The 22,703-nt window shown below is 41.1% G+C and overlaps 1 protein-coding gene across 2 annotated transcripts; it reads right to left on the minus strand.

The window, feature by feature from the left end:
* RASGRP3 (RAS guanyl releasing protein 3) lies at positions 1–22,539 on the minus strand. Of its 2 annotated transcripts, none has more exons than XM_003203939.5 (14): positions 22,407–22,539; positions 21,015–21,146; positions 19,664–19,811; positions 18,543–18,716; positions 18,022–18,138; positions 17,452–17,727; positions 12,199–12,276; positions 9,911–10,024; positions 7,926–8,041; positions 6,733–6,880; positions 3,415–3,451; positions 1,901–2,026; positions 1,152–1,516; positions 1–775 (listed from the first exon to the last, which is right to left on the minus strand). In XM_003203939.5, the coding sequence occupies exons 1-14, from the start codon at positions 22,409–22,411 to the stop codon at positions 767–769; spliced, it is 1,845 nt and encodes a 614-aa protein (XP_003203987.2). In that variant the 5' UTR covers positions 22,412–22,539; the 3' UTR covers positions 1–766. The 2 variants fall into 2 exon arrangements, with proteins under 2 accessions (XP_003203987.2, XP_010705187.2); XM_010706885.4 differs by having other exon boundaries at positions 9,911–10,027.
* Positions 22,540–22,703: the final 164 nt, after the last annotated feature.

Below are 22,703 nucleotides of genomic sequence, written 5' to 3' on the forward strand. Positions count from 1 at the left end.
TTAAAACTAAGACATTTATTACACACTAATTCTACCATTAACCAGTGCTGGCAGAGAGGACACTTCTCCCTTGCAGTATCACCAACCACCTGCACAGTGTCCTGGAACTTCCTCACTCCCAGACACATGCTTTGAAGGATCCTCCCTCTGATAACAGCTATCACAGTGTTGGATGTGTGCTTATCGTAGCAATGTAAACGTGTCCAAAATTCAAAACCGCAGGTGTGCAAGAGATTTCAGTGTAGAGGACCTAATGAAAGGGGTTGTGGGTTTTTTTTTCTTTTTCTTTCTTTTTTTTTTTTTTTTTGAGATTTAATCAACATCCACACCTACTTCTTTCCTTAAGAGATCATTACAAGCCTCTGAAAAAGGAGTGTTATCAAATGAATGTGGATGGTTGGCTTCTGTCCTCGCTGTTGTTGTTGCTGGCAGGCATACTGAAATGATGCAGTACTTTTAAAGGATGCCAAATATATCCTCACTGGCATGGAGGGGAAGTTTCCACAAAGTCATACAAGAGAAAACACTGAGTGCAGAGATCTGTTCTGCTGTGTCCGTGCAATGTTCTTCCAAATGGCTTAATCGTGTGTGAAAATAAATAGTGCTTTTTTTAACGCCTATCAGCTAGGAAAACAGGGTGATGGCTGAATTTAGAAGTATGAGGTACAGGAAAACTTCCTATGACCAAATGTGGTCTATGGCAGTCTGTCAACTTTTGCTGTATTACTATTGCCATCTCTGTTTTTTGGTGTTTCAGGGAGAGCAGTCAGCTATCCTGTAATGAAAAGAAAACAGACACATTCTAGCAAAAATGATCAATCAAAGCATGAGGCCATGAAATCACAAACTGTGGGTAAAAACAGCAGCAACCAGGTCCCTAACCTGGGCACAGATGTTTATCAAAATGCTCCTTCTTATGGACCTAGTGCAGAGTACAGGAGGATTTGGCCAGGTATGTTAATGATTCTCAAAAATAAAAGATTCCAACTCATAACAGCACTGTCGCTCCGAACCAAAGCCCCATTTGCAGTGTTTCAGTACAATACAATACAAGCCACTGTGTAAAAAATAATTTTCTATGGGTGATTTGGCATTATGACTTACGAGGCTATGCTCTTATGGACTAGCAGAATGTAATCTGTTCTGCTCACCTCAGATTCCTGTCTTTCAGGAAGCGTTTCTATGCCGTTGTGCTCCAGGATGTGCTGAGGAGCCTCAGCATCTATGTCTACATCGGCCTGCATGCTGGGCTTTTCATTCTCCCACTTTGCAAAGCCTTTGTTCTTCCCAGCCTTGCCGTGGAACTTGGACTTCATTTTTGGGAAAGTGTGAGACCCTGAATCGTTCCAGCCCGGTTCGTGCCACAGTGGTTCTGTCTGCGTTGCTTGGCTGGCTGTTGCCCTCTGCAGCCGCACTGAGATCTTCCGGGAGGAGCCGGTGACAAGGGTGATGGCTCTGCCGTCGAGGTCCTGGTGTTCTGCATTGACGCTGGGAAACTCAAACACTTCATCCTGGGCTGAACGAGAAGGTAAATTCTTTTCTTTTTAAATATTCTCTTTCAAGACCTTTACAAAGAGGTATCTTAAAACTTGGTTAAGGGGAGGGGAAGAAGGGATTTAAGGGTTCAGAAGAAAATGTTTGTTATTCTGGAATGCTTATGCAAGCTTTTAGTGGTCAGATCTCTTTCAAGACTAGGGCTCTATGTACCACTGTATGCAATTGCATGATGGTTTGCAGTGGTGCATTGGTACGATGTGAAAATGACAAGTGGCAATAAGGACACTGCCTTTAAAGAGTCATCATAGAATTGTTTGTGTTGGAAGGGACCCTCAAAGGTCATCTAGCCCAACTCTCCTGCAATGAGAACGGAAAGAAAACAGAAACAAAAGAGTGCCCTCACCTGGTGGCAGGGAAGGGCTGCTGGGCAGGGAGCCATGGTTGCTGCCCACAGAGGTTCCTCGGGAGAATTTCCTGCAGGCAAGCACGAGCAGGTCCCTGCACTGCTTGTGGCAGTTGGCACCGCAGTCTGTAGGAGGGGAATAGTAAAGTTACAGCCACTGGGTGATCCCTCAGGGCTGTCAGCATATGTGCTGGAGGGACTTAGCCAAACAAATACGGTCACAAAAGTGGATCATTTATTGTGTTTAAAAAAAATAATATTATGGCATTCCAGCAGCAGAAGGAAAGAGGGAGATGATTTTGTCATCAGAAATGATGACTTCACGAGTGCACAAAGAGCAGTGGTTAAGAGATCTCATTTCTCCCATCAGATTGTTGCTTTGAGTGGTACTGAAGGACCTTCCCTGCTTGGTTTTGCAGTGGGTGGTACAGATGGGAACAGGCACTGGCTGCACTTGCTGACCACCAAGATCTGAGCAACATGCTTCACTGCCTGTTAGTTTTGATTCTGCAGAGCCGCTTTTGCTCTCTCCCCCCGGGCCATGGTTACAAGCAATGATGCAGGACAGCGCTCAGCTTTCAGATCTCAAGTTGAGTTTATAGAGCAGCTGTGGCAAAACTTTACTTTTACCTTTCCTTCCTGCAGCCTGATGGTAAGAGCATAGCCCACAGCTGGCTCTGTTGTAGTTGCTCAGACCATGGGCATGTTCCCCACCCCTGCAAAGGAGAAGTTCACGTGTGGGACAAGGAGACAGGAACAGGGAGTGTCCTAAAAAAAAAAACCATCCTGACAATCCTTCACCCTTCTCCTAGGAGCCAGGCTAAGACTAAAGGGAAGGAGCTTGCCTATAAACATGATCATGAAGCCCAGCACTGTGCATAACAGAGTTGCAGCCAGAGAAATAAATAGGTTTGCACTTTTGGGGCCAACGAGGACCACTACAGCTTTCTTGTTCTCATCTGCTTGTTACAGTGTGAGCAATTAAAAAATTTAGTGAAGGAAAGAGAGAGATATGAGAGTTCTGGGACTTTTTTTTAAGCTGAACTTCTGCAGAAGATCTTGCAATGACATCTGCTAGGCAGTCCAAGAATTAAGTATTTGTTTAGCTCAGTCACTGATGCATTGCATGGGCAGCAAGCCTGCAGTACAGGCATGAGGATGTACATGATACAGACAGTGCTGCCAGCAGACCTTTTCCTGACCCCAGGTCTCAGGATATGTACTTCAGGATGTTTCCCTGCTAGGATAAGGACACTCGGCATTCCAAGATGCCACTTGTTGGCACAAACTGGCACCTTGCAGATCCCTTGCAGATCCCAGGGGCTGCTGCGGGCCTTCAGCACCGGTGTTCTCCTGCTACAGTGAGGCTTTGTGGGATGCAGCAACCACTTGCTGGTCACAGCCAGCATGGACTCCTCAAGCGAAATCTGCCATTTCAGTGAAAAATACAGTTGACTTCTGCTAAAACCCACCACCTGAATTGTGAAAAATCCATGCAATATATATGTATTTACCTTTGCATTTGTAGCCTTGTTTGATTATACCCCAGAGCTGCAAAGAAAGACAAAAAAAAAAAAAAAAAAAAAAAGTCAAGGAATCAGAAAAGAAAGCCGGATGGAAAGCGAGGTCACAATGAGGAAGTACCAATGGCTACAGAAGCACAAACAGGATACAACTGCTCTTAACACCCTTCCTGTTAGGCAGACCTCCTCCTCTAAATGTGATAAGCCTTGTGTGGCTTCCCCCTTACTTCTGCCTGCAATGGGACTACCGGAGAAAGAACAGCACAGCTGATGCGTACTGCCAGGAATGGGTAAAAGAATCACTGTCCTTATCAGGCTTACCAAATCCAGCAAAGCACATTCTGCTTCTGGCTCGTTTTGAGCCATCTGAGGGATCATTCCCATGGTACATCTGGTCTCCAGCCACACGCATGTGAATGGCCTGTGTTCTTCAAGCATGGCAGACAAAAACACCACTGGGGACAAAGTCACTTTGTGGCTTTGGAGCTGGTCCCCAAACGTGGACTGATCCATTCACTTGACTTCTTCCATTAAGAATGGTTGAAGCCCAAAACAGACAGACAAGTCACTGAATTCCTCTTTGCCTCCTCCCAGAGGCTGTCCTTGTTGAATATTGGCCTTCCCCCTGGCTGCATGTGCGTGTTCTGCTTTTGGGAAGCTGTCACCGTGATGTAAGCTTGGAAGTAGGAAAAAAAAATCCCCTGCAAACTGTTACCTGTACACTCAGAAGAGAGTAACTGCAACGATGGCATTAAAAAAAAAATATTTTCACTCTGAACAGCAGAGAGAGGAGAGACTCCAGTTCTAAAGGAAAAAGATGAGAGACCGCAGTGTGTGTTTATCCTGAATTCCCTCAAAACATAAATGGGGAGGGTGAGCACAACCAGACAGTTGAAGCTGCATGTGGTTCCTTGCTGTGATTCTATGAAGGCATGCAGTGTGTGGGAGAAATGTGCTGAGTAAAGGAATGGCCAAAAGGAAGAGCCACAGCCCATGTGGAGCACAAAAGAAACAGTAAAAAAAAAACCTGCATATTGTGTAAGACAGAACTGCTTGCTTTTTTCCAATAAGAGACAAGAATATTGTGTGGAACCATATAAAAAGCCTTGCTGAAGTTCAGGTAGATTACATGAGTTGCTCTTCATCTACTGCTGCCATCCCTCCTTCGCAGAAGGCCACCAGGCTGGTCTTTTCCTGCAGATGCTGTAGATGTGCAGTGACTGTGGGGCTGTGGTTGACCCCTCCTGGAAGAGCCACCTCTGACTACGCTTTCCCCAGCTCTCTTTGCCAGATCCACTTGATGGGATGTGGATTACTTTTCCTGTTGTCAAAGCTCTGCTCTGTTCCCTCTGAGGAGCTTTCTCCTTAACATAACACGAATCCTGACCTAAAACTTTGAATTCATCTGACACGGCTCTATGGCAAAGCTGGCTTCAGCCAGGGTAAGAGGATCTGTGCAAATTTGGACAGCCAACCTGGAAGGGGTGGCTGCTCACTCACCCTGACATGAGGTGCAACTCAAGCTGTGCGTCGGAACTGAGACTGGTAGCAAGCATATCGGTTTCACTTGGTGAATGGCATTAGATTTTAGCTTGACCTTTAAAGTTCATCTCGTTTTAATATTAGACGTTTGACTGGTACTGAGGCCAGTGTGCTGTCACATCCATTTATCCTGCTGCACAATCGGTTCACATTTTTTTGACGGTGAATCACTGCATCAGTTCAAAACAGTTTCCACCCATGGTTGGTTGGACAGTGCTGAAATGCACAACAAACACACAGTGCATGCTGTGGCTGGTTCCTGTCCTATCAGCCCAGCTCATCCACAGGACAATGCTAGTAAATGCAGTGAGCTGGCAGGAAAAATGACCTTATTTCCATTTCCTACACAATACTTTACTCATTTTTATTCCTGTGCCAGTTGTAATCATGAAGACATGGAAAAACCTAGCCAGCAAACTGATAAGGGAGAAAAATATCTAGTAAGGAGGACATTGCAGGACACTCCTCAGCCCAACTTGGCGATGGAAGGCTTCCAAGCATGAACTAAGTGTCACGAATGCAATGATGTTTTCCTAAGGCAGCAGGCAGCCCAAAACAATAGGCTCAGGCCAGTTCCCAATGTTCTTTCTTCTGGAGTGGAGCTGCAGAGCCTGCCTGCAGGCTTCTGAATCAGCACTGACTCTCATTTCTGAGGCTTCTGCAGTTCCAGTGGAAATGAGCAGAATTCCTTCTTCCCCTGGCCTTGATCAGCAGCTGCAATAGGGAACGTGAAGGTCCTGGTGTGATGGGTGCCAAGCAGAAGTGAGGGAAAAGGGCCAGCCTGAGATGAGGTATGTTTTTGTACTTGGTAGTACTGTCGTTATAACTTTCAGCCACGAAGAAGTATGACTGAGTGGGAAAGGTCACATACCAGAAGCAGGGTATTTTGCTGCTGTTATCTACAGCAAGCTAGCATGGAGCAGCAGGGACGTGCTCTGGCTTCACACCCTGAGCTGGGCCACATGTGGGCAGAGAGCAGGAGCCTCTGCCCTGGTGGCCTCCAGCCTTTCTCACTCATCTGTGTGGCTGCATGCAGGCACAAGCATGCACGTCTGCTGCATCCGTAAGTGACATCTAAACTATAATAATTCATGTTTCTTCACGGCACTTGAAGTGGAAAAAGGTGGGAGAGGCTTGCAAGCCACACAAGTGCTCACATTTTGTATACAGCACTCCAATAACTGGCTTCTTGTAAGCTATGACTGAGAGAAAAAGCAACTTAAAAACCAATACATTCAAATGTTTCTCATGTTATAGAACTGCTGGCAGCCAATTTCTTGACAAAAATAGAAGTTCTGTTAATTCAGTAGAGAAAGGATAAAGGCTGTTATGGCTGTTCAGAGAATTATGAGCAGAGGTACGTTGCCATGTGCATGTTCTGAGACAGAATGGCTTTTGCTTCATCTACATGTACCATTCCAGACATCCATTTTCCCTGGAGTTTGTTTACATGAGAAATCAAGCCGAATTAAAGAAGTTAAGACAAACCACATGAGGCCATTCATACAGTCCCTAATGTCCCTTAGCTAACATAGTTTATCTTTTTACCTGCAACAGCAATTCTTACAAATGTCAGTATTCAGGAACCACCAAACCAAAAGTGGGTTCTGCAGCTACAACAGGAGGAAATACCTTGTGCTTCTGAATGCAATGAGACATTTGGCTAAGCTGAAGAAACTTTAACAGTGCATGGAGCAAGGTTCACCCCATCTATGCTGGAGTATAAGAAATTATGAGTAAGATTTATGATTACAAAAACATACTTACAAAACCTGCACAGTGTTCACAGAAAGTTGGCTTAAGATAGGTCATTTCCTGGAAGTTGTGAATAAACCCAGGTCCCATTTTACACTGGAACTGGGATTTAGCTCTCAGAAAGTAAGCCATCATTTCTTCTTTGCTTATGAGTCCATCTCTGTTAGGAAAAAGTAGAGTGGATCTGTTACTGCTTGTGACACTGAACCCAGCAGTATCTTCTCGCTACAAAAAGCATGCAGCACACAAAATATGTTCTTGGAAAGTGCTAGAACAGTCCTGGCAGAAGAAACAAGCTTTCCCTTAGAGCCTTTGTTGTTCTTATTCTTCATTAAACTGCAAACACTGAACTCATAGCACAGGCCTTGGTCCCTCACTTGTTCAGGATATCAGAGAATTTGGTGGCACGGAGCAGGCCATCGTGTGGAGGAGACTCCTGAGGCATATGGCCACTACTACCCCAGCCAGCTGTGGAGAGGTTATAGGTTGGTGTTAGTCACCAGTCCTACCAAATAGCAAATGGAGTGCTCGATGGCTATACCACAAGAGGCCATGAGATATGGGAAGGTATCTAGACAGAACCTGCATGCTAAGTATTGGGTCCAAGTCCCCAAGTAGTCCAAGATTTTACTGAACGCAGTTCAACAAAACAAACAAAAAAAACCTTTGTATGTTATTTAAACAGAGCTTTTAGCTACTTCCCAGGCTGTGAAGATCCTCAGCTCTGGTAAGCTGAAAGCCTGGGCTGGAGGCATTCAGCTGCCAGATGTATCCACCGGTTCATGCAGAGCACTGCAAGGAAGCAACAACCCAGGCAGCCTGGGGAACTCAAAATGAAGGGACTGCCCAAAAACATCCTCCTGCTGCTTGATGTCCTTTGTAGCGTATCCGTACATCACAAGTGACTACACTCAGTCTTTCCCTTGGCAGATGGGGCTGCATCTATTTGAATAGATGCTTTTTAAAGCATCAGATAAAGCAGGACTCCAGTTTGAACCTGCTACAGCATAAGAAGTTAAATGAGAATAGAATTCAACATTTAAACCTAATACTAATTTCCTTAAAAGAGAAGACAGACATGAGAAGGTTGGAGGTCTGGAAGACATTGCCTCTTCAACATTTTGTTTTGAAGCATTTGTAAATTAAGAAGAAAAAAAAAAGCAAAAAGAAAACAAATTAACAAACCAAGAGAGCTCCAAACTTACTGGTCTTTGTCCAACACACAGAAAGAGTCCAAAAAGGGGAAGTTTGCAGCTATACTTTCAAAGTCTTCCTGAGAAATGTAGCCATCATGGTCATGATCATAGTTTCTGAAGACAGACTGGAAACAGAAGGAAATTATTGTCATACCCCCAGACTGTCCTGAATCTGTACTCTCTCTTCAACCTCACATTTACATTAACATTCAACTTTACTAATCATTTACTAATCACGTTTTCTATCCGTTGTTTTATTCCTATAAGTGCTAATTGGCACTTCAATATGCATATTTATTGGACTATAGAGGGGGAAAAAAAAGACTAATTTTTAAAGAAAACTTGACCTCAGTATTTAACTACTGGAATTCCTCTATACCTCCTCAGTCATAGTTGTGCATGGTTTTATTTCTTCTTTTTTGGAAATGTCACTAAAATTCTGCCCCATGTGACATATTCCCTTTGTTTAATTAAGAATATCACAAAAAGGAAACCAAGCACAAATAACCCAACAGCAGATTTCTCATAGAATTGTAGGCATTTTTGGATTCACTTTGTTTTCAGCCAGTCACTTCTGCTCTGCCACAGTGCTGTTTCAGTCCTAGTTTCTTATTAATACTTTGACATCCAGATCACAAGTACTTTGTATCTAACAACTACTTCCTCCCTCAACCAGCTCTCTATGATCACAGGACCTCAGCTACACCAAGTAGAGATTGATATGGGACCAAATTTAAAGGACTGCATGAACTTTTGCAAGCCCTCTTTAGCTGCTGAAGAATTCCTATATCCTGTCTTAAAATAATTGAGGAGATCTGTAAGGGGCATTAAAGCATTTTATACTGAGACCAACACATTAAAGCACAACCCAAGGCAGCTAGCAAATGACAAATACTGGAAAAATGCTGACAGTTGCACAGGGTGATGCGGGTCTCTTTGTGAGCTGTATCCATAACCAGTCTGTGTTTTAATTCTGTGAGACTCAATATCACATGTCCTGAACAAGGCTAAAGATGTGGAACAGGGGCCTGCATTTCCCTTGACCACCATGTTCAGAAAAGATGAAGGAGTTGCAACGGATGTGGTTTAAACAAGGAGAGTTTGGGGTGATTTTTATCAACACATGACAATGACAACAACAATATAGGAACACCAAGGGCAATTCTGGCATCTTTCTAAGAAAGAAGAAAACTTTTTTCTTATTTTTTTGAAAGAGCACCTACAAAGAGGAAACTGCAAAATGTACGTGTAGTCTGGTTGAGAGACTAAAGACTTTAATTTACCTTAACTACATAATCCCAATTATTGACCTGTAATATGGACGAGATCAGAATTTAATAGTTCCCCCCAGAGTTAGTTATTAATTTGTGAAAAGCAGAAGGAGATCTTGCTTCATTATCTACAGTGCATTCCTGGTTCCTCACCAAAAGTCCCTCACACACCAACACAACAGGGCTCTGTCTCTCCAAAAGGACCTTCTACTGTGTAGCTCTGTTTGCTTCATTCATCATGCCACCTTCATTCTGAAGCTGCAAGACCACAGCTGGAACTCTTCGTGACCTCATACCAGATTTTCAAAATGATATTAAGACTGTACTATCTTTACCATGCATAATACGCCTTGGACAGCTTGGCCACCAGGCACTGACATACCGACACCAAGAAACCTGCCTCTTACCAGCAGATAAGCACAGTAGAACGCTTGGTCCAGGGGAGGCTTTCCAGAGACCTTCTCTGGACTTAGTGATGTGTGAGTCCTTGAAAATTTGCCATTTTTGCCTCTGGAAACCTGCTTAATAAGTGTTAGCTCTGATTTCTGGACTAAAATATAAAAATTTCTGAAAGTATCAGCAAGAGCTCAAATTTGTGAACAGATATTTAAAATTTATCCCCACCACAATAATTGCTCAAAAACCTCAAATGAAATTGTTTACAATGATTACAGTATCAAAATGAACGTTCTCTTTGACCAATATATTCTTTTGAGTACTTACATCCACTAACTTTCTTATGTGCTTGTTGATGACAGTTGGGTCAGGCTTAGGTACCACTCCAGATGCCCACTCCAGTGGCACCACTGGTTTGCTTGGGGTTGTTGGGGAGGTAGGCTGCTGGGAGACCAATCAAACACAACGATGTTAGAATTTGAATTATGAAATGTGAGTTCTCATAACAAGCAGCACCATATGGCAGTGCTGCAGCCAGCTTCAATAGCAGTGAAACCTGAGGGCAGGAAGGAGGACGCAATGAGAATCAGGAATGGCATAGAAACCTACTCTTCTTCATCTTGAGAGAGCCCCTAAGGAGCCCACAAGAGGGAGATAAATAAGCCTAATGAAAAATGTTATATTATTGTGATAATAAGGATATTGTAGACTTTCATACTGAGATGAAGAAGGGTCACAAGGTCATACTATACTGTGTTTGGTAGGAAAAAAAAAAAAAAGGACATGCTCTTGACTCACCACATTAGTGTGCTCGGGTGAGTTTAAGAAGAAAACAATCCCTATATCCGCAGAACTGAATTTCAACAAGAAACAGGGAACATGAACACTCAACTCATGTCAATAGCACTTATGGAACTTTTTAATCCTAGGATTAATGTCACCATACATTGATGAAACAACCTGCTGGTAAATATTTTTGCTCTAAAAACATACAGGAATGCAGCAATCTTTTAGAGACAACGTGTTATACGATAACACAAAACATGCCAGTGTTGTGACATCCTTACAACTGTGGTCAGAGGAAATTTGATGTGTTCCTTCTCTCAAAAAATATTTAGGTTAATGGGACTCAAAGAATTAGCACACTGGTGCTGGACTACTACAGACTCACAGAGAGCTCCTGCTGCTCTGAGTACACAGTGGCAGAAAGAAACCAAATCCACTGGAGCATTCCTCTTTCTTCTGAACAATCAAACTCTCTCTATATATATATATTTGGTGCCAATGCTTATATGTTGGAAATCGATCTTACATTGTAGCAAAAAAAATCTATGTTAGTGCACCCTCAGTGGCAGAATTGTGCTGGGCAGAGATGCCTGCTACCCATTGGCTGTACAAGCAAAAAAAAAACCAACAAACTAGGTAGTCCCTGGGTATTCATTGAACACAGCATCAAAGTCTCCAATAACAACTGGGTACTCATACTGCTTTTGTCTTTCTGTAAACTGAGGCTTGAGATCAAAGCAGCAATGAGGTAAGTCTCTTCACTTACAGCAGTGACCCACTCCTCCCACAGCACAGAGCTGTAATTGCCCAACTTTACTGGCAATGAAGGAAGCATGAGTGAGCCAGTATAACTGTGGCAAAGGGAACAGTTGTGGTCAAATTACATCCAGTGCGGACAGGAGAAATTCCAGGTATTCAGACTGAATTAGTGCTGACTGTGGAACTACTCAATATTGCCCATCATCTTCCATCGAAATCATACACACACAGTCTTCAAGCTGGTCTCCAAAAGTGATGAACTATCCTTAAACTCAGGTAAGTCCTATACTTAATAGCTAAGGGCTTTTGCATCCTTGTTTCTCCTTTTAAGAAGATACAAAAGTATAATAAGCACTGAAAAGAAAGACCTCCCAGTACTGGTCTCCACCTCTCACACCCCACTGTGCATTTCCAGCCACCCTTATTTTCAGCTGGTGTCAAAGTGGAGCTCAGCTTGTGAGGATCATGTGCTAGATGTGACAGGCAGTAAGGGTGTTGAAATGCTCACAGGACAGAGGAAGTCCCAAAAGCTGGTAGCAGGAGAGAGAGCAATACTTTAAACGAAATGTCAACTATTAAGACGTTTACCTCTGACTTACAAAGCATAATACAAAGTGTACCAATGCAGTCTTATCTTTAGCTACACATAGTTAAAAATCATGAGATGTCTGTTCCAAGGTGTTCAGACATTGCTTGGGAGCCCAACCTAAAGACTGTTCTGAATAAGCTAATGTAGATCATTATAGCTAATGTCATGGCTTACCTAAGTCATGTCTGGATTCAGTGTGATTTTATGTAACTACACCAGCATCCAGAAAATGAAGTAATTATCACACAATAAATAATTGATAGGAGCTTATAAAGGTTCTCTTTGCATAAAGCAGAACTCTGCTTTCTGGAGACTTCACTAAACTCTGACATGTTTCATTCTTCTTTACATATAGAATCATACACAGTAAAAAGTTTAAGGTGAATATGAAGGAAACTAACTAATAGACATTCGAAAATACAAAAAGCTTCATGCAGAAATACTAAATAATATGAAAAAAGTGCAGAAAAAGATAACGTACAGATTTGGAGTTCCTTGGTTCTAGCACCAGTGAGAGCTTATAGATGTCATCCTCCGTGTGATAGAGGTCCAGGGACAGCTAAGGGTAAGAAAGAGAAAAAGCCAGTAATATTTATTAGACAGGGTCAGATACAACAGGGTTGTTAGCAGAAAGATATCTCCCCTGGTACTAAACACCAGAGCAGGTGCCCAGGGCCATGCCCAGGAGGCTTTTGAAGGCCTCCAAGGAGGCCTCTGGGCAGCTTGAGCCTGGTGTTCAGAGAGAGCCTCCTGTGCTCTAGTTTGGCCCACTGCCTCTTGTACTGGTTCTGGCTCTATCCTCATATCCAAGCATACTTCAGTAGTCCAGCTTGGCCCATTCCTGGTCCCCTCATGCTGAGCAAAACAAATTCCCTTTCAGCTTCTGTTTCTAGGTAAAATTAAATGTACTCATCCTTTTCCCTAGAGGATTTGCTGAGAGAAAAGAAGGGGCTTAAGTACAGTGGAAGTAAAATGAACATTTTTGCTTTTGCTGTGGCAGCTGTGGTCGTGCAGTGGCTCATGTCTGCAGTGAACTCTTCCTTGCTGAGGTGATGAACGACAAAAGTGATCCCCGCTGTGGCCAGCTTTATTCAATGAGATGAGACTGCATGCTTCCTGTGGTCATCTCTTTGCATCAATTGGCTTTGGATTAATTGGCTTGATTTGAAGTTATCATCCATCTTTCAAACCCCCAGTTAAGCTGGAATGTTCCACAGCAGGCAGATGGAATTACTACTGTATAAACAGCTGTAACAGATGATTATTTTCAGAGAACTTGAAGAGCAGAGTTAGTAAGGAGCAGGACCAGGCCCAATAACCATCTTTCCTTTGGCAAGGTGATTACACAGTGGTTAAATAAGCTGTCTTTTGAATTTAGGCTACAGTTTTGTGCCAACAGATGAAATGCAATGAGTCTTCTTAGGACAGCCTTTACAGTGGCAGTTTCCAGTCTAATTTAACTCTCCTTGCTGTCCTGTTCTCCTTAGTAATTTGGGCAGGGAGGGGTGTGAGGAAAGCAGAGGGGGATCAGAAAGGCATGGCTTTTTTCATATGTGGAACTTACTGAAGAAAAGTTGGGGAGGGTGACTTTCAATTTAGCTGTTTAGACATTTCTCATTCTCTTCACTAGACTGTACAAGCGATAGGGACTTTCCACCATTTGCATACAGTCTTAGAACAGGTTGGTTAAATAGCCATGGAGACCTAAAAATAGCTGGGGGGAAAACAGTGGCACCAAATAAGCTGTAGCTCAGTATAAATCCACTGTGGACTAATGAAGAGACTGAGGTCCTCTTCCTATCCACAGAAAGTGATGGGACATTTACCCTCAGGCTTTTATTCGTATAGTGAAATGAAAACAATGTGGAAATACTGCACAATAGGTAAGAAAATCATAGAACCATAGAATTGTTTCAGTTGGAAGGGGCATTTATAGGTCATCTAGTCCAACTCCCCTGTGTTCTAATTATGAACCTGTCCCTAGAGCCATTAATCCTCTTGGGTGCACTGCTGAGCTTGTGCTTAGGTTTGTTTTTGCCACTTTTGCTTCTTTTTCCAAGTTTCAGCTGTCAGAATGTAAAATGGGTGCAGTCAGTGAGGATGGAGCTAGTGTGGGCGATAACTCAGGAAAGGGGATTGAGGAGCACGGGCTAAGAGTAAGCATGTAACATGCTCCCAGGCAGCCAAGTCATGCTACATTCAGGTCTCTTGCCTAAGTAACTTGGCCTTACGTACACAAAGCCAAATGAGAATTCACATCATTAAAGCTTGCTCTCAGCCTTTGCAGCCTCCTGTGCGACTAAACCTGGTGTTTGCCTCAATGCCCTCCAAACAACAAACCATTGCCTTATTTGTGGAGAGAACTCCAGTTCCCCTTGAAAAATGATCATGCAGCAGCTAACACTAAAAACAGAGAGATTTAAATTCTCTTTTCAGCCGTTCACCTTTATCAAGGAGCCTGAGGTTTACTACCAAGTTCTCTGGCCCAGCTTTTAAGCCAGTAATCCCTCAGTAGCTCTTAACACAGCCTCCACGACAACCATTTCCAAAACACTTGAAGGGCTCAGCTTCTCCAAAGAAGACAGAGCTTCATCACTGTAGAAAAGAAACACCAAGGCAAATTCCCATATGCCCACTTAGTTCATGAAATGCCCTTTTTATTGCATTGTGCAAGCTGTGGCCCAGGAAGCCAGCACCAGAGATGTACTTGTCAAGCCAGCACAGCCCAGACTGGTGGCACTTGCTAAATGTGGTGTAAAAGGCTGCACCTCAAGGGACGGAGGCCAGATATAAGAGATTTACACATTGCTTATCAGGATGAAACACCTACTAAAAGCTCTCCCACATAGAAATGGCTTCTGCTGAGAAAACAGCGAAAGTAAGCAAATAGCTGAGCCAGCTGATTGGTGTACAAATGAAGAGCACAGCACTAGCAATGCATTTACATGCATTTACCAGTTTTGGAATTAATTTAAAGATGTATTAGAGCAGAAAGACATAGCAATAAACTGAATAATTACTTCATCTGGCTCTGAAAAGTGAGCTTGACTTTGCAACAAGGGAGGCTAAATCTGCTAAAAGACCATTTGCACATCCCAAGGTCAGCTATTTCCAGCCCGCAGTTCTTGTCAGCTTTCGGCTGTGACCCCAGCTTTTCTTCTCTTTCTCTGACCCCAGCCTGTAATTTCTAACTTTTTTATTAACAAAAGGATTGTTAGAAATGTTTCATCTGCCACATAAGTTCATTAATACCATTCAAGAGACAACTGTAAGTAAAGGGACTGAAATGTATTCATATGGTACAAAGGAGGACAAAACATAACACACTGGAAGAGAAGTTGGAATATTCATAATAGTATGAGGTCTTAACTCAGATCCAGATGGTATCTTGTACAAATTTATTTCTAAACTTCCAAAAGTTGCTGTCTTAAGTGAAAACTCCCACACTACTCAACAAACAGACAGAATTACCCTGGAAAAGTCTTAGGATGCCTATGGCCATCTTCATCACTACTGAACAGCTACAACCATGGAATCATGACAGCAGACAAAAAGTGGCACAAGTTAATTTTAACCCCTGATCAGGCCTGGGATTAACATTGCAGCATGCAGCTTCAATCATTTACAGTCAGATTGGCTCAACTGTTACAAAGCCAGCAGTGCAATATGAGGAACAAATATATCAGAGCATCATGAATGAAGTAGTACTCTTCTTATACTCAATTACTTTTCCTGGTAAATGAAATATAGATTGGAAAAAATATTATATAAATATAAATAAAATCTCATTTTGCTGAAAACGAAAGAAATACTTTTAAAATGGAAAAATGGGTAAAATACAAGAACTCATGCTGATACAGTGATGGATATCAAACTGCAAGTCTTTGAAAAATCTGATGCTTTCAGCTCCTTTTGAAATGCAGACTGTTACCCAAAAGAGAGTGGCAGCTAATCAAAATGACAGCAGTAGTTCAGCTTCCATTTCTCACTTCACACTGTCTAATTTGTGCCCTTGGGTGCTCAGTTTCTTATTCCTCAGTTCTCTAAAATCTGATGTTCCACTTCCCCCTACTTGCAGCCAAATCTGTCAGAAACTGTGAACTCGAGATGAGAAACAACTCTCAATCCCTATTAAAACAAAACAAGATGATAAATATCTATCTATGATCAAATTAGAGAGGCATTACCGTGGGCTATATGTGGCCCCTTCTCTTCGCTGCCCCACCAGCCGTGATTAAGATGTGCTCCCATTTGCTTCATACAAAGTGCAACAGAAAAAGTTTGTCCTACTCCTTAATGAAGTGACACCAGATTGGTAGCTCCAAGCTCAGGCTCATTTTTGTCAGTCTCTGTACCTGATCAGTTCCAGAATACATCCACCACAAAGTACAAAACTGCATAATTTCTGATAAACATATCTTTCAGCATTTTAAAGTAAAGTGAAAGGAACAAATCCAAGCTCCTGCTCAATAACCCCTACTCAGGGCATTCACATAGAAGGAGACAAGTAATGAAATTCAGCTCAGGTCCATGACCTGACTGAAGAAAAGCTGGAATTCAGCTCCCACCTCTCCAGGCAGCGATGAGCACAGTAGTTCAGAGCCAAAGTCATTCCCTGGCTTTGATCTAGCTTTTGTCTGTCATTTAAAAGAGACAAAAGAAATCTGGAAAAAAAAGTTGGTGTAGAAAAGTTCATGCTAGCCAATAAAATAAACAGAATCACTGGAAAAGTTCTCAAATCTATCTTATTCTGTCTCGGACAGACCTTGCTTGATTCTAAGTTTACTTAGAAAAGAATTCTACTGACTTAATGACAGCAAGCAGCTTCTCTTTCAGTCTGGATTAGAGATATGATGGATAAAGTGAAATAAGAATAGAAACAGCATAAAATGATCACACATTGGGAGAGTTCTTTTTATCTAAAGTGATATCTTTAGAAGACAGCTCTCAGATGAGGAGATGTCTTGCTTTTATCTGCATGCAACATGAACTGTTTTAACGAACGACATTCCTTTCCTTCAAGTTTCACTGCTCCTGTCTTTAATTCCAACTGGTTTTTGCCACTAATCAAACCATGGTGCTGGATCAAATGCTGCTGCGGTTAAGATCAATGTAACTTGAAAAAAATTCAGCAGAAGCAGAATTTGGTCAGTAGATTCAGGGGGCACGCTTCAATATCTTTTGAAGTTAAGCATCGTATTTATTATCAAATGACACTAATTGTCTACATATTTAAAAAAGGGGACTTAAAATAAATCCTTTTCAGCACTGACACTTGTGGGTGTTTTTTTCAGGAACTATTTAACATCATATAGGAATATATTTACTTATGGTATAGGAAGAACACTGTATCATTTACAAAGCAGAGGGGAGAAGGAACAAAATTACTCCCAAGTTAGTATTTCACTGATGTAAGTATGCCAACACATAGCCCAAACTTTGCAAAAACCTAAATTCTAAGTAGTCAGAACTTTTTCCTTTTAATACAGAAGCATCTCTCTTTCCATTATTTTTTTTAAATAAATGAATCGATGCAACTGTTTTCTGTTTCTGTATCCAGTCATCACATACTCTCTGAATACATTCACATCTCACATGAACTTGTTTCTATTCTGCATTGCCTCTTTTTTTAAATTTAAAAAAAAAAACAATGTTGTAACAACGTACACTCAACTTTGTATTGGCATTCTACATCTAAATAACAGAAGTAAATTGGAAGTTGCACAATACTTACTGTGAGCAGGTTAATTAAATCCATATTAGGTTCTAAGTGATGAGAAGCAGTTTGCAGGGAAACCAGTTCATTCAAGGTGATGGAAAGCTGCTGCATTTTCACTATGTTCACTTTATTTTCATCTATCCAGTCAGGAAAAATGACATGGACAGCAATCAAGTCTTTCAAATGAACTCCTAAAATAGGAATTTTGAAGCCAACACAGTCAGCAAAAGCCTTGCGGTAGTTGCAGTAGTTTCCATTGGAAGAGACCAGCTCTGTCATTTCATTCCAGTCCTACAATAGCCAAAGAAGCAAGTCCTTGTGAAAGCATTCATAGCATTTCCTTAATCTGTTTTAATGAGCATAACTTGTGGCTGAGTCAACAGAGTTAATTTTCTCTCTAATACAGGCAATCAAGCAGAGATTGTGAGTCGATTCCTCTTCACTGAGAGAAACCCAAGCCAAGTCCCTTAGGATACCCTGCCAAGATCCAAGTATTGTGCTGATGAGACCTGAACTGCAGAACTCATCAGACCTTCAAGAAGTGATGTTCTGCTCAATATCTTTACATTCTGTTGTCCACCATACCTTTGTGACTTCCGAAGACAGATGAGAATGAGTCTCTTTCAGGCGAGAAATAGAGCTGTGGCTAAGACCTCCCACAACTGCCATCAGCGTGTTGAAGTTCTGGAGATGAAGGAGCTTCTGTAGGAGAGATGGATCACGGAAAAATAAAAGTAAGGGGCATATGTATAGCAGCTATCCAGTATCACAGAAGACAAGCTAAGGGAGACATCCTACCATTGCTGCATTGGAAACAACTAAGCCAAAGGATGTAAGGGAATTCAGCAATTATTTTTTAAATTAGTTTAGTTCCGCAAGAAACACATGATAATGACAGTTGGGAAACAGAATACAACAAAGAAAAAATACATTTTATTGTTTTGACTTCTAAAAAATGCAGATGTGCCACACCTGAAAGAAATACTAGCAGTCATGTTGAACAGACTTTTCACTCAGGAAACAGCCCAAAGAGCACCCAGTTCACTTGTTTCCTGCAACCTCTGTACTGTTGCTTCATATTGGAAAGACTCATAAACAAGACATACCTGTGCAACATTGATAAACTTTGTGATCACTTCTGCCCTTTGCAGGGGTGTTGGCTTGCTGAGAACCATGAGCTGGACCCACTTGGAGATACCGTTAAACAAAGCAATAGATCTCTCCAAAGTAGGATTGTTCTCCAGGCAGCCATGGATTACATAGCTTTGGTAGTCTGTGAACTAACAAGGAAAGGGAAAGACATTTTCAGTAAAATGGTGGACAACTTCAGAGTCAAACTGAAACTTTGATATTTTTTCCCCGTCAAAGCTCTTCTTGTTTAGAAAGTGCCTACAACTGAGGCTCAGCAGACCCTGCTGCACATCAATACTTTCTTAAAATATTTTCTTTTGTCTTATTTACAGTTCTTGTTGTATCACTTAAAACTTCAGCATTTGAATGCCAGGTAATACTAAGGCACGCATGATGAATATGATTATTACTTCTATGGAATCATTTTTCTCCATGATTTGCTCAACACTTAAAACATTTTATTTTGTGCAGTTTTACTTGACATCCTCATGCAGTGATACTGTATAGGAATGACCTAGTGCTACAAGCAAGAAGCATATAAAAAGGAACTTTCACTTCACTCCAATACCTGATCAACAGCATTATTGATGTAAAGAGCAAAATCTGGGCTCTCAACAGGAGCTCCTCACAGCAGTGTGAACTGCAACTCAAGAAGCTTACTATGCACCAGTTTTCCTATGCCTTCCTCCTACATCAATTGATCAATTTGTAGTGCAAGCAGCTAGTTCTGCTAAATCTTGCTCATTCTGATATTGCTCATTCTCTGTATGTTCATGGATATTGTTCCACATGGATAGCTACCACCAGAATTAGATTTCCTGAGAACTTCTGGAAAGTATTCTTCAGCTCTCCCTTAAACGTGGATTTTCAGAAGCTTATGATGGAACTTCAACTTGTGTAGGGAGCTGTAGCAATACCAGCCAACACTGACTTCTTGCTCATCTTAGCTGCTAGAACTGCCTGATAGAAGACAATATGACAGCACATTCTCTTACACAGTAGATGAAATGTAAAAAAAATGTTTTGTTAAACAATATGAACGCCCTTTCCTAGGATGGGATCCTAGCTGCAAACAACAAAGTTGGAGGCTTCTTACAGAAATTCTCCTAAAAGATTTATGCTCCAGAAAAGTGAGATGTTCAGCTAGTTCAATGGGCTCCAGATGATCAAACAGTAGGCAGGCTTTTCCTTTCTTAGAAATCTTCTTCCTTTGTGTAACTCTTCTCATCCAGTCATAAGAAGGTCTGCAGCAGAAAATTAGACACAATTCTCATTTCTCTTTGGGGAGTAGCCATCAATACACATAAAATTATCAAGAGATCTATCTGTGACCTCTAGCAGACAACGCTCAGCATAGGATAATGTTCAGATGTATAATGAGGGGTAAGGATTTCAGAGATATCTGCATAAGATGCACAATAGCAGGTTTCCATCAGAAGAAAATGAGAATGTACAGGAGGCTGTAATTCAAAAGTGCCTTGGAAATACAAGAAAAATAAGTCAAATACTGATCAAGAAAAAAAAAAAGCCACCTTCAATAACATCAAGAATTAATTTTAACTCTGTAAGACCACAAGTCCATAAAATAACAGAACAGTAGAAATACCATCAGTTGAATGTTTGTGCGTAACAGTGTAAACCATTTGCTTACAAGTAATGGAATAACTCCTACCCAAATACAGCAAAGGTACTTCGTAGAGCAGAAAGAAGTTCCTAACTTAATATTTTAAAACTAAGATTGAAGAGCTAACATTCATGTGATTTCACTGGCATTCTTGCACAAAATCTTGCAGCCTTCACTGAGATTAGTTGGGCCAACCTTCCAGGTTGCTACACTGATTTTTAAATAAGGAAAAACAATTTTGACTATACCACATTTTAAAAGAAAATCTACAATATCAGGTGAGATAAAAGAGCCTGTTTGGTGATGTTTAAAAGGTAACTTCTTAGAAGTCATGGAAATAGTAGTATAATCACTTAATACAAGAAAATTACACGTGTCAGTGCTAAAGATTATTGAATTAAATAATAGAAAAAAGCACACAGAAATGCATTGAAAAAATAGGCAGGTTACAGATAAGAGAACAAAAAACTTCCATAAGAAAATAGAAGATTTACACAATGTGCCAATCACTGTGTTGCTTATCATGAAAAGTAACAGGAAGAAAGTAATATTAATCATTTAATTATTACTGGCTTTTTCAAAAGAATCAGGAAAATTATTTATTTACCATTTATATTAAATACTTATGCATAGATAAGAGACTTCAGTATCAAACTACACGTAGAATTTCAAATTTAGAAGGTAAGAGAGTTTTTTTTTGTAAATGATTGTTTGCTCTCTCAAGATTAGGATGGCCCTTAATACTTTCATATTTTGCACAGAATTAGAATTCTGCTGCTACAGAGAACAGAGAGAAAGATGCTGAAGCTCATGACATTCTTACATGCTGCTGATATCAATGAGATCGATGTGATCCTCATAGCCAAGCTGGCTGGCTAATTCTCGAAACTCTTCAGTCAAACGAATCAGCCCAAGGTCCAAGTTAAATTCTGCAGGAAATTCCAAAATCCAGTATCTGAAATTGACATAAATCAGTTCAGAGACACCCAGGGATTCAGGTGTAATATTTAGTGGCTGTACAGATATACTCATATTTTAATCAACAGAACTTACAAATATTTCAGACTGAGTGGTTTTAGGGCAGAGAGAGTGTGCAACCCCAGCCTGCTGATGTTGTACTTCTCTCTGACACTGATGACAAAGACTTTAAAAATAAACAGTCACAGACCTAGAAAAATGGGCTGTACCACCAGCTCTTTTAGTAGCTGAATCAACAGTCTCAAGTAACTCCAAAATATTCCAGCTTATAACTGACGACAGGATTGGTGACACAGTGCAATCAAATTATCATATAATTTCCTTCATTTAACTCACCACAGTACCAGACAGGAGCACTCTTTTGAAATGTCAAATTAAAAGATGTGTGGGGTGACACACACAAAAGACAGCCACACCACACCCACCCCAACTCACACTGCCAGGGCACCCAAATGACTTGCATTTGTCTCTTTTTTAAGTGAGACACTGTGCTCAGAAAAACATTTTCCAGTGAAAATGAAAATGTGAAGTTAAAGTGGCAGCACTACCACGATAACCATGTAAACAAGGTAATTCCTCTTCTATTTAAGAGGGCAGGAAAAAGGCTTTATCAGTGCTACTTTCAGTACCTCTCTCCCATTCCAACACAGTGATATAATTTAGTCATTTGTTTGAGGGAAGCAGGTTGTAGCACGTTAGCTTAAAAATTCATACTTTCTATTTTATGGAGAAATGCTCCTAAACAAGCACAGCCTAACCAGGGAGAGACAGTTAGATGCAGAGTTAGATGCAGATGTTAGAGTCAGAGACAGTTAGGTGCAAAGATCAGAACAAATCTGATCTGTAAAAGCTCTGACATCACTAACATACTCATGTCATCATAAATTACGCACAGATTATTTGAACTGAAGCCAACAGCCCAGAGATAAACTTCCTCCACCAAAATAGATGATATATGGAAGTAAAAAGTATTATTGTTGTGTGTGGCACTGATCTCGTCTCCCTGTAAGAGATGTCATGCTCAAACACCACGTAATACACAGCACAAGGTTTCAATCAGCTCTGTGCAGTTATATGTCTTAAGCACTGGTTATGCTGAAACCATTGTTTTCAAAGCACAGTAATTCAACTTTACTATGGACTAGAGATCAAATTAAAACAATAACTTTTTTAAACGTTAGGAAAATAAATTACAATTATAGTATTCACAGCAAATAGAAAACAGAAGCATGCCTACCTCATGAAATAGCAGATTTTTAGTCTGAATTCATTGCAGTTCTCCCCACTGGCATCTCTATACGTATTCTAGTTAAAGAAAGCTTTAGGTGCCTTGATTCAGTAATGTGGCTTCTATCTACATTAGACAGTGACTCTAGACCAGTTGAACAAAACCAGTATTAACAACTTTCCTCCAGCAGACAACTACAGCATGATCTGATATTCATTCAATTACACAGTATCTTAAGACAATTACAATTTCTTGGCTGCCATTTTTGTTTTTGCCCTAGCAAAAATGCCTCTACTGCACTATTCT

The sequence above is a fragment of the Meleagris gallopavo genome, chromosome 2 (genome assembly GCF_905368555.1).
Source record: "Meleagris gallopavo chromosome 2, MGAL_WU_HG_1.1, whole genome shotgun sequence".
Classification (NCBI taxonomy): domain Eukaryota; kingdom Metazoa; phylum Chordata; class Aves; order Galliformes; family Phasianidae; genus Meleagris; species Meleagris gallopavo.

Excerpts from the sequence above, each read along its gene's own strand:
- RASGRP3 (XM_010706885.4), bottom strand. Across the intron at positions 18,717-19,663 it reads AATCTTTTAGGAGAATTTCT|TTCACAGACTACCAAAGCTA; the intron begins GTAAGAAGCCTC and ends TTTCCTTGTTAG. Across the intron at positions 17,728-18,021 it reads TGTCTTCGGAAGTCACAAAG|GACTGGAATGAAATGACAGA; the intron begins GTATGGTGGACA and ends TGGCTATTGTAG.